The 12,459-nt window shown below is 48.0% G+C and overlaps 1 protein-coding gene across 12 annotated transcripts in view; it reads left to right on the top strand.

Annotated features, from left to right (window-relative positions):
• The window catches only part of LOC100118247 (Down syndrome cell adhesion molecule-like protein Dscam2), a 79,787-nt gene that overhangs the window by 13,500 nt on the left and 53,828 nt on the right, over window positions 1-12,459 (top strand). For all 12 annotated transcript variants that reach the window (XM_031927443.2, XM_031927437.2, XM_031927440.2 and 9 more), the window contains exon 2: window positions 11,746-11,859. In XM_031927443.2, coding sequence (XP_031783303.1) covers window positions 11,781-11,859 — 79 coding nt within the window. In that variant the 5' untranslated portion in view covers window positions 11,746-11,780. The remainder of the gene's footprint in view (window positions 1-11,745; window positions 11,860-12,459) is intronic.

Below are 12,459 nucleotides of genomic sequence, written 5' to 3' on the forward strand. Positions count from 1 at the left end.
ATCGTGGCGGTTAGGTAAACAAGCGCCAGCGCGCGCGAGTGCATTTTCCGCGGCGATAAAGTAAAATTTGAATATGAAGGCGCGGTATATTAGTGACGAACAAAAAAAAAATAATAATAAACGTTTGACCCGCACAGAAGTTACGAGCGGTCGTTTGCGCGTATGATGGGAAGTAAAAAGGAGAGCACGCTTTGCAATTGAAAATGCAGATCGGTGAAAAATAATACCGGATAAAGATCTGAAATTTTGGATTAACGAAAATGCCGCGTGTTGGTTGCCGCTGGATTGATGAATATAACGATTCGGTGCGCGCGGCTGTTTATTTATTTTTTATTCATTCTCCAATCGAAGGTCATTAGTCGACGTGCACTCAATTTCGCGTTTGGCCGAAGTATAAATCTCACGCGTTTATACGGGGGAGATCGGCGTGTCATTTAAAATGCAGAAGAGGGACAGGGGTTTTCATTAATCACGAAGCACGACGGATTAACTCTATTCGTTTAATTCGTTTTCGATTCGATTGGCCGAGAGATAAACGGTTTCAGAGCACAGCTGAGATTCTTCTGAAATCCTTAATATATTGCGCTTAAAAGACTACTCCTATCAGTAGGATTTGGCAGTTCTAACGTAAGCGCTTTTTCATCGAACGAATAACCCGTACTTTACAACAAACTTTGTTAAAACCTCCGACCGAATCTCCCTCGTTTTTCACCCTCAACATCAGACTGTAGTTCGAAACTCGAAAACGATATCCGAATACGCGCCCATTCAAAGCAGCAGACACACAAGACACTCAAACCTCCTCTAAAAAAAAAAAAAAATACTCCAGACTGCCATAAATCTTGGAAAAGAGAGAGAGCAGAAAAAAAATTTCGCGCACGCAAAAAATCCATCTCCAGCGCGCCCATTCACGCATGCAACACTCGCGCGCGTGCGACCATCATCCTCTCTTCCTCCTCCTCCTCCTCCTCCTCCTCCGCGCGCGCGATATTCCCCTGCAGCTCTCGTGTAGCTAACCGCGCGCGTGCATCTCGCCTTGAAAACGTAATTTGCGCGGCTTTCAGTCCTCTCCTCCTCCTCGCGCGGAAGGAAAAAAAGGCTCGACGTCTGCTACCTCCTGCGGGGTTGAAAGCGTTGTGGTGTATTTTTTTTCCTATTTCCATCTCACACATACACATAGAGACGAGGCAGAAGCGCTTTAGCATCGATTTAGCACCTGCACAATCTCTCGAATGCAGCAGCAGTAGCAGCAGCGCCGGGTGTTTACGGTCGCTCTGCGGTTTGCTTTTGAGTATAGTCGCGGCGGCGACCAAAAGAGCGACGCGACTGCGTGTATACAGCAGAGCGACGCCTTAATGCACCGGCCGAATTGTGGAAAGCGGCCCCCATTACGCAGCCGCAAATCCACGGGTTGGATCTTTGCACAGCTATACGCGCAGCTTCTTTCTTCTCTCGACTTCGCGCTCAAATATTTATCCAATTTGCCTTTCTCTCTCTCTCTCTCTCTCTCTCTCTCTCTCGCAAGCTCGAACAGAGGGATTTTTATCAATTAGGCGATTTCTATTTAAATTTATGGATCCGCGCGAGGTCGCGGCGTTTTGTTATCGTGACGACGGCAGAGGCAGGGTTTATGGAACTTTATCGCTCGGTTATTAGAGCGCGGGGGTGTGATTAAAGAAGCTGCAGCTGCTCTGGGGGAGCTTTTATGGCAGGGTAAATTGGCGTTAATAAGCTCGACAAACAATTGAGTTTAATCGGCCGGCGCCTTATTTTAATTCTCTTTTAAATTTTACTATACACACTGTTTTATTTTTAGATACTCGCGACAATTAAAACTTAACGAGCCCGAGCGAGACGCGTCGATTCTTTTGTGAGCCTCGTCAAGCGCGTTAATTATAACATTTGCAATTTTTCCTCCTCCTCGGTCTTCCCCCGCGTTTCATCCTCTATTCCATATTTTAATGAATTTTTCAAATTAACATTCCAGCGTCTACTTATAGAAGAATTAATTAGCGCCGCTGCCGCGCGCGCGCGCGCGCGAAACTTTGAAATTCGATAAAGTACGAAAAAGTTGTACCTCACAGCTCTCTCTAGCGTGAGAGGCGATGAGAAATTAAATACGCGCAAAGAAGAGAAAAAAATCCAAGCGTTCGACAATTTCACGTCACACGGCTGCGTTCCAGCGTAAAAGAGCCAGAGAAATCACAGAACACAGATCGTCCCCAAGCATCGAAAATCGAAGGTCGTCAGTCGACGCGGCGGCGAATGAAAGAGCAGCAAAAATAGCGCGCAGAAATTGCAGCTCCGCATGTGTGTGTGTATGTGTGTCTGTGCCACTGTCTCGTCGCGGTCGATCGCACTTTGATTAAACGCTCTCTCTATCTCTTGTCGAGAGATAGATAGTGAGAGAGTGTGCGTCCATATACATAGAGCTGCGAGGCTTTGTTTCGCGCTGGCTGTAATCACATCCTGCGCACTCGAATTAACAGCGCAAGCGCTAAGTGTGACGCGTTATTTCGGACACTGCAGCAGCGCGCATCAGCATTAACTCCGCATCAGCTCCGAATGTGTGTACCAAACCGAGTGCCCCCTTTCAATTCGTGGACACGTGTGTGTGTAAAATTGAGAGGAAGTATTGGTTTTTAAATTTCGGAGAATGTATCGATTCAACCCAGTTTTACATACGTATATAGCTTTTTCGGTATAAAGCGCAGAGAGAGAGAGAGAGAGAGAGAGAGAGAGAGAGAGAGAGAGAGAGAGAGAGAGAGAGAGAGAGAGAGAGAGAGGGAGAGCAATTCGAATTTGCGCGATGCCAATATGTATAATACTAAATAGCCTATTTACCTCTTCATCCATTAAACCCAAGCCGGCTCACACGCAAGACTGGCGATTGGCCTGAATCGGCTGCGCCCGGGCTTATTCGAGAATAGAACTAAAAAGCCAGAGGCGGTACAGCGTTATGTACAGAGAGAGGCTGTGCATGTACGAAAGTCGTTTATCGAGAGCTCTGATTATTAATGCAAAATGCTAATTAATAACGTAATACGAACGAGAGAGAGGGAGAGAGAGAGAGAGAGAGAGAGAGAGCGGGATGTTAATTGCATTTGCATAATATGCCGGATCCGCGCACGAGAGAAGGAATTATGCAATGCCGCTCCCGGGAAATTAGGCGGACTGATGCACGTGCATGTGCAGCGCGTATATATCGATTATTATTATAGAGCGATGAGCTATATATAAGCGAAATACCGGATAGATATAGTTATTGCGCGCGTAACGAAATTCGCAGCGCGCGCATAGGTATAATACCGCGTAAATTATTATTCGCAGCGGCTCTAAAATTAAAAGAGCCGCCCGAGAGTTTTTGGTCAGCAGCACGTGAATTACGGCCGCGACGCTGTAAATATTGGTTTATCGGAAAATAATGCTCGCGCTGTATACGCGTACGAGCATTTATTGCGCCTCTACGACCGCGACGAGCCTTGTAATTTACGTCGGGTGCGCGTAATAACCGTTTCCGATTTTTTTCTAGCTATATTATAACGCGTATGGCTCGTCTCTCGATTAATAAACAAACGCGAGTGGCTTAACCATTATTTGATACGCCGATTAATAACCGTGTGCGTTCATCAAGCCGACCTAACTGTGACCCTCTCCGTTTATTCAGTGACCGGTCCGTCAAAATGAAACTGTGAAGAGGAGGCTGTACGTGTCGGGGGAAAAAAATTCCATATCATAGCCGTCAGTGTGTGTTATATACGCACGCGCACGAGAGAGAGAGGGTCTACAATGAAATTGTACAGAGCGAGAGTCGGCCTTTATTGCCGGCGACGTCGCGGCAGCGGAAGGTGTCTGCGGGAACAACAATGCGAGCGCCGACGCATTATTTGTCCTTATACGATAATACGAACGTACGTTGCTCGCGCGCGCTTACACAACCTATGTCAGAGGGGAATATTGTCACGTGTCGAGATGACGTGCCGCTTATTAATTGCACAACCGCGTACTGTGATAATTGATTTATACGGAAATTCTTTCTTCTACTAGCGCTTCGGATAGGTATTATATTATATAGGGTATAAAGATCGAAGGTTACAGGCCGAAGATCGAAGGGTTCTTTTAACGCTGCATCGCAGTTGAGTTGCATAACGGAGCAGAGGTGCTTTCGCTGAATACGAAATTTATCTCGGAATAAAGTGCTGTATCCGGGGGAAAGGAGGAAAGGGAGGGCCTCGACGATCGTTCGGGGATATAGGGGATGTATTAGTCAGCGTCACGTTTACCAGACGCAGGAATTCCTTATATCCGAACGGAAGCTATATATAGCTTGGCTATGTACACGAGATAAATAACTCCGAAAACAAACGTAAACTCGAGCTGTTATAGTGCATTACGTTTAAATAACGAAAATATAAACGATGATAAAAAGTACATAAATTACAAAGCATATTAGCTCCGCGACGGAACCTCACGCTCGAACGCCCAGAAGCTTTTCAGAGAGTCCGACCACAGAGAAAGAGAGGAGGCCGCATCGTCCCTTTGCATTAACATACAAACAACGCGCGTGCATTCATGCAAGGCACACACACGCACACACAGTTCATCACGTAGCAAGTCTGCTCACCGGGAGAGACAAAGCCGCTCGCGGAAGAAAGACGCGCTGGGGAATCTTGGGCCGCGACAAACAACTAAAGCTCCAGTGTGTAAGAAAGAGAGTCGGCCCTAATACTCGCGCCTCTGGCGTAGCCGTGTATGAAACTCTTTCTCTCTCTCTCTCTCTCTCTCTCTCTCTCTCTCTCTCTCTCTCTCTCTCTCTCTCTCTCTCTCTGCATACGCGTATACGCAAAGCCAGAAAGAAAATTCGCGATCCTCATATTGGCCCTGAAAAAATGTACTTTTTTCCCGCGAAGTGGTCTGGAGCTTTTTCCACTCGTCTCTGCCGGCTATATATAAAACACTATACACCGCGAGAAATTTTTTATCCCCAGTGCGTATAATTAGCGGGAGGCAGAAAGCCGAGGATATATAGCGCACCGCGTGGGCTATTATTCGTCGCTTATATATGCTCTTTCCCAAAGAGAGACTTTTATCCGCTGTGGCGCGCGGCTCTATGTACATATATTTCAAGCTCCGCTCGCTCGCGCGTGTGTGGATGTAAGGGAGATCGTATCGGATATCGGAAATCTCCCATGTATAAGCCGTGCAGGAGTAGAGAGAGAGAGAGAGAGAGAGAGAGTCTAGTGCGTTGGCTTGTAATATCTCTTGGGGAGGATTATCGCTGGAATTACGACACGCTTTTGGATATGCGCGGGACGTAGATAAGGAGGGGATGATTATTATTCTCTTTTTTATCGATGCAGCGCGCGGATCGAGGGATCGGTGTAAATTTTCATGTGTGGGCTTGTGTGAGTGTATACAGATGAGAAGGCTTGATTACCAACAAAATGTTTGAGCGCATGCAACGAACTATAATCTCATTTTTTTGTTCGACCGTGTATAACACACCGGAAGATATAGCTGCACGCTGGAATTAGGACATTCGTAACCATAGATACGGAGAGCACGTCGCGCGCGGCGGAGGAAAAAAAAGAAGAAACTACGCCGAGAGAGAGAGAGAGGAGAGTATCGCTTTGTGCAGTAACGAAGGGATTAACCTCCGCGCTCGGCTCCAGTAATTTGACACGGACTACCTTTTTACATTTTTAACCCTGGATACGTCGACCTGTACGAGCTTTTCTCTCTCATTTTTAAAAAGCCAGGGCTGAATTTCTCAAGACTAATTCACAGCCGCGCTCTCTGTTGTTTAGCAAAGGAGCTTCTCCGCGTATATAAAAGCAGTCCTTCCCATGAAATCAGCTCGTTACGCTCACGAGTAGGCCGCGTAAAGATCACTAGAGAGTCTCATCTCTTGATGTATACCTACGCAGAGGAAACGTGATCACGTTAACGAACTCGTCTCTCTCTCTCTCTCTCTCTCCGTAACACACTTTTTACGAACCATTACCGCAGCTGCCTTCTCAATCTACTCGCACGCAGCTCTATACTCTCTCGCCTCATATTGTTTTATCGGCCAAAGGAGGGAGAGAGAGAGATGGAGTAGAAGTCGGCATGAAAGCTCGCAGCAGAGTGACGAGTGCAAGCTCTCCGGTCTTATTACAAAAGCCACTTACCGGCCACCTCTCATTACGCTAAGTAAGCGTCCGGCAGGATCGTAAAAGAAACGTTGCAGTGCTCGCGTCTTGTGGAATTTTAATCCTACTGCACACACAATCCTCGACGATACACAACGGGATCTCTTTTTCCATGACTTTGACCTTTATTTATACGCGTGTATACATATTCAGACACGTGCACAGCGAATGGTGGAAAAGGAAGCCTCCCGATAATTATGAAAGCGAACCGCGCAGACAATACGAGCCGACTCTGAAAGCCTATAGCGCGGGTTCGTTGAACCGTCTCTCTCTCTCTCTCTCTCGTTCTGATGAATCGCGGCAGTGCAGCACACGTCCCCCTTATATTTCGCGGTTAATCCGTGGCCGAAGTCGTCGCCGCGCGCTAATTTCCAAAGTGCTCCGATCTAGAGTAAGGAAGAAAGTGTGCTGTCTCTCGCGGCGGATGAATGGACGAGGAGAAGAAGGTGTGTGTGTGTGTAGCAGAAAAGACGAGGAATTATTGTGTCCCTCGCGCGGAAGGTAGCATTACTATGTAATCTGACGTCGAACGAAAAAGAAGCGAAGAACGAGAGCACTACATAGCTAGCGCTTGATGGATGGAGAGAACTCTCTGGATTTGGCTGTCTTGCGCGAGGGGACACTTTTCATTTCGAGTTTGCCGAATGAGAAAGCTTCTTCATTTTCATAAAAACTCGCTCGAGTACAACTCGTAATCAAAGGCAGTGCGCTTTAATTCGGTCATCAACCCAATCAGCCGCGTTTCTAACCGCGCAACTCTCCGCTGATTCGAGTATAACTCCAGCTCTCTCGCGTACACCCACGCACGATAATTCCACGTGTACGCATCAGCGTAAAACTTTGGACGGAGCCGTCTCTCTCGGCGAACAATGCCGGTGAATGAGAAATTCCTGCTCCTCTAGAATTAGAGCTCGTCGCGCGGGTGGCGGCATCCGCAAGTGCTGTGTCCCCCCCCCCCCCCCCCCGCAAAGTTGGATGTCTCTCTATCTGCCGCTGTCCGGCATAGCTGTGCGCGTTATCTGGGGAATCTGTGAAAACGCCGGGGAAGAATTCGTCGATCGAATGCGCAGCGTATCGGTATGTATGTAGGAATAGAGAGAGAGAGAGAGAGAGAGAGAGAGAGAGAGAGAGAGACTTGCAAGCTACTACTGCTATATCGAGTCCAACTTTGCGTAGTACATAGTAGTAGGAACGGACGATCCTCTTATCGTTCTGCCGGTCAAACTTTTGCCGTGTGTATATAGCGCGACGCTTTGAGGAGGAACTTCTTCGAGGGAGGGAGAGAGAGGAGGATGACCCTTGAAAGTCTTGAGGATTTTTCAGAGATTACTCTTTCTTCCTCCGTGAGAGCTGAGGAGGTTCTTTGTCGGTCGACGAGGAAATTCAGATCACTGGGTCCAGCACTGCCCCGTTTAATTGGATTCCGTCACGGGAGATTGGAGAGCTGTACAGTGTCCGGCAATTAGCCGAACGAATCGATACGCGTCACGCGCGATGCAATGTCCGTGCTTTTGGGTATGTAGAGAGCGCAGGCGCGTGTGTAAGACGTTGCGGATCGTTGCGGATGTGATTATACGCATTTCGTTATCCTTTGCAGCCGATTTCGCACATAGGAGAAAATATCCGGGTCAGGGAAATAAAGAGCGTTTAATCTTCAGCCAACGCGGCAGTGCGATGGCGTCATATCCGTTGAAGCTTGCCTCAAACGGAATACACAATACCCAAAGCGGAGAGTCGAGCTTCGCTAGGATATACCTACATGCGCGACGTCTGTAATATTACGACGTCAGCTCGAGTGTGTTGACATTCGGCTGACGCGTCGCGTCAAAGTAAAATACAAATCCCACCCCCGCGACCTCATTACTCTCGCGATGCGCTCTATATACGCGCGTCTGTCGGATACAGATGTATTCATATTCTCGAGGAATCGAACAAAGGGATCTCCTCGCTTAAAGACGGATGGTTTTTCGACAGATGCCGCGCAAAGCCTCTTTCGCCGAAAACACACATCTCTCTCTCTTCTCTGCTGCTGCACATGCACGTACGTATAAGGTACATGTGTGTGTACAGTGGAGCCAACCGTGTATTGATTTATCGCGCGGTATAAATCACGGCAACTTTTCTCTCATTCCTCTCGAATAGCGTTTTAACTCTCTCTCTCTCTCTCTCTCTCTCTCTCGGCGCTCTTTTCACGTACTGTGAGTAGTGTACACGCTCGTGCGGTAGCGGCTTTTTCCGTCGATAAGCCATAAATACGCCGGCTTCTTATTTACATGCGAAGGAAGCAGAGCCGCGTGTACGAGGAAGTTGGCTGGCAGAAGTATAAAGTCGCGCGTCGACAAAGGGAGCAAGTAGTTGTGTGTACATGGCTGCGGAGATCATTGAAAAGAGTTGCTTGGCTCCGAAGTTGGAGAATAAGCAGCGAAGCTCCGATGATTAATTAGCTGCGAACAATCGAATATAATCCATTATTCGTATCGCAGAATACATCTCGCGAGAGAGTACTAGCCCATAAAGCATATCCCAAATCGAGCCTCGATTCCGCTCGATTTCTCGAGAGCGACCGGCCAAGTCACATATAATTCCAATACAGCTCCAGCTACCTATCCTTTTTCCGCGCAACAGACTCGGCCCCTCCGAGGCTCGCATTTTATATATACGTAGTGGCCCTCGATCCAACTTGTAGCTTCCTTCCTCCTCCTCGTCTCCCGCGCGCGACACTCGAAAAATCTCGAATCCTCGCTGCGCTCAAGTGGATGCAGCCCTTTTGCTTTTTTCCGTACACACACACAGCTGCTGCTGATTCTTCTTCTTCTCTCTCTCTAGGGGGAGAGAATTTTGAGATCCTCAAAGCACGAGCAGGGCTGTCGACAATCTGGAGCGTAAAATCGTTTGAATCGGCCTCGGTGGCTTCGCCGCGCGTTCGTCGCTTCGTAGCTCGACGAAGCTGCTCTCGAGAGCGTTTGAGACAGTTGCCGCATGACGTTGTCGCCGAGACTTTGTAATTATATAAGGGCTACACACGTAGCTGTATGTATATACTCGTCGATGACTTGCACACGCGCGGCGAGCTTTTGTATGGTTTTTATTCGGTGGTTGTGTTAAAAAATAAATAAATAAAAAAAAACAGAGCAATGCCGGCGCGTGGCTGGGAAATACATTTTTTTCGCTCTCTGGAGAGCGCAGTTCAAGTGTAAGCTCTACTTACAGGCTTTTAATTAAATCTGGCTTTTACAAGCGTTTACAGGCGCGCGCGCGCGCAGGTGTAGCCTTTCCTTTTTCTCGTTTATTTTTTACTTCGGTGTTAATGAGCGGCAGGAATTCACGTTTCGCAGGGAGCTGCACGGTATTTTAGTCGGGAATTTTCGTAACCGATTCGTGGAATAAATAAAAATTTCGTAAATTAAAGCAAGCACGAATGATGTACATTTTTGAAAGAGCCCTTTACAAAAATCAAACAAATTCACGCAGCTCGTCGATCGAAACGTATAGACACGGGCGCTTCTCGAATAACCGCGAATATCGCATATTATTTCCTCTACACATGGCGGATCGGCATCGTTAAGGTTTACCCCGCCGACGAGAGTCAGTCAGTCAGTCAGTCAGTCCACGCGGCACACGCGCGAGGCGACTAATTAACCGGCAAGCACGCATACGCTTATCCCTCCCCAACGCTCGGCTATATATATATATCAGGGAAATCAAAAAGTCGCTGTTTATTCTCGCGTAATTAAACGCGAGCTCGATTTTCAGCCCCCTTTTTATTCCGCCTACAAATTGGCCGGCGCAAAAGTGTCGCCGCGAGTATACCTATACGTTATACGTAGAAGCGTGTAAAATACGTATATATCGGAGCGGAAGGTCGGCTGTTTCCGGGCGTGTCGCGCGCGAGGACGGAAAGTCAGATTTAGGGCCTGCAGTGCTCGACAAAGTTGCCACACTGCCGAGTGGAAAAAAAGCGAGCGGGAAAGAGAGGAAAAATGAGCGTATGCTATGTAGGGAAGAGGAAAGCTTCTGCTTTTAGTTCGCGAAATGTAATATTTGACGATTATACGAATGCAGCAACTTTTTCCCGATAGCGCCTATATAAACAGTGAAAAATCAAAGAAGCCGTGCGACGAGATCTTATCGCCGCCTCAGGAGAGAAGAAAGGAGTAGCTAACCGTCGCTGCAGCAGCGAGAGAGAAGAAAAGCTCCGTAAAGTTTTTCGAGTGGCTAGTGGCTTCTCTCACAACTATACCCCTCGTCGTCGCCGCCGCCGTAGAGTCATCGTCGCGGCCTTTTAAAAAGTTGCCTCACTGCCGCTGGGATTGTTTCCTTAGCTTTCGGTTTTTCGCACTTCTTTTATACACGCAGCGAGCTCAACTTTTCTTTTATACCCGGCAATTTGACGAGACTTTTTATTACTTATTCTACTCCTCCTCTTCTTCGGATTTTTTTTTTTTTTTACGACCCGGCGTCGCGAACTTCCGGATTAAAGCAATTTTTCCGACTCGAAAGACGAGCCGAATAAAAGTCGACTTCGTTTATGTATTATACGCGGGAGAGATATTTCTCGATAAACCGATACTCGTGTGCATGTGTGTCTCTCGTTGCAGACGAGGTACACCATTGAAAGAACAGCAGCGCGCGGTGTATGAGCGGAAAAACAAAAAAATCTCTCTCTCTCTCTCTCTTTACTGCGGCCTTCGAGAGCATTGACGCGACGCGCACGGCGCTATAAAGTGGCCGCGCGCTCGTTATTAATGGGGCTGCTATATGTGGGGGGAAAAAGATACACGAGCTCTCGGGGTGATGAGTGTATTTATAGGTGACGTGCGATGCTTGACTTTTAGCTTTGTGAGCTTTTATTGATACCCGTTTTTATTTCACAAGAGCTTTTATTATTCCACTGAGAACTGAAAAAGAAGCGTTTTTCGAATGGATCGCCGCGAAATCTGAAAGGCAAAAAATAACTCTCCAATCGACAAGCCGTATAACCCACACAAAGAGCATACGTAAGAGCGAGAGAGAGAGAGAGAGCAGTGGCATCGGATGTCAGGTATAACCGCGGGCTATCAGAGAAAGAGAGAACGAACCGACCCTCCGTCGAAAGCCGAGCCATGCGTTACGACCCCACGTGCGGTAAAACCCTCTCTCTTCCCACGTATATGTACGAAGAAAAGGCGGAGAGAGATCACAAAGAGAGAATGAAAAAAAAAGGAAGCAAAGAGGATAGCCGGAACGGGCGGAGCAGCAGCGGAAGATTAGCGAGGCATCGGTCAGTAGTCCGATATTGCTGACTGGCCAGCCGGTGATATATTTCCGGCGGAGCTTTTGCGGTGCGGCATAAAGACGCGACTTTTGCGCTGCGCACATGGTTATGAGCGCGCGGCGCAAGTGCACGGGCAGACTGCCAGCAGACTGGAATTGCGCTCGTGTGTGTGTACGTGTGTAGAGTATATGGTTATATGGACACAGAGAGAGGGATGGCTTGATTGATCGAAGGGACGATGCTCTCCGGGTGAGCATGTCCGTATGTGCAAATGCTACATGGGTCTGTGTATCGTTCCAGGAGCAAGCCGAATCGACGTAACGATCCAGGACAGGATGGCCGGACGACCCGCGACTCAGTGCAGCCCGCTGAGGCTCGCGCTGCTCGTCGCCACTCTGCTGTCCTTCGTTCATGGTGAGTATAGTTATTCGTTTTATATTTTCATCATTACACGCTGCAACATTGCATCACCAAAAATAACAGCGCAGCCAAGCGTTTACACGATAGCGCAGCTATCGATAAAATTTTAGCGCCGATCTTTTACTGCTCGCGATTCCGAGCAGTTTTCCCCATCAAACATTATCGCCAAATCCTCTCCGCGCGCTCGCGTTTTCAAAAACACTGCCAGCAGCGATTTACGCGCGTTCGAAAGAAAGCTCGTCTAAAGCCGGTATAATTCACCGCTCTCTGCACAGTGTACACGTTCAAAAAGCTCCGCGCACTTATGTGTGCGCATTTCCTCTTGTATACTTGCCGCCCCTCCAAAAAACAGCGCCTCGACGACGTTGATGGGGTTTATACGAGCGCGAGAGCATCGCTATGATGAAATCTCCTCCCTCGGCTCTCCTTTCTTGCGAACTCGGCTTCTTATTCGGCGAAGCTCCGGCTAAGTGTTTTCCCGAGCCACTTGCCAGTCACGATCTTATAGCCGTGGCATTCGTGAAATAAATCGTCCGATAAGATATGCTCGCTCTGATGCGATCAGCGGGAGATTGATAATTGTCGGAGCTGCGA

The sequence above is a fragment of the Nasonia vitripennis genome, chromosome 3 (genome assembly GCF_009193385.2).
Source record: "Nasonia vitripennis strain AsymCx chromosome 3, Nvit_psr_1.1, whole genome shotgun sequence".
Lineage (NCBI taxonomy): Eukaryota > Metazoa > Arthropoda > Insecta > Hymenoptera > Pteromalidae > Nasonia > Nasonia vitripennis.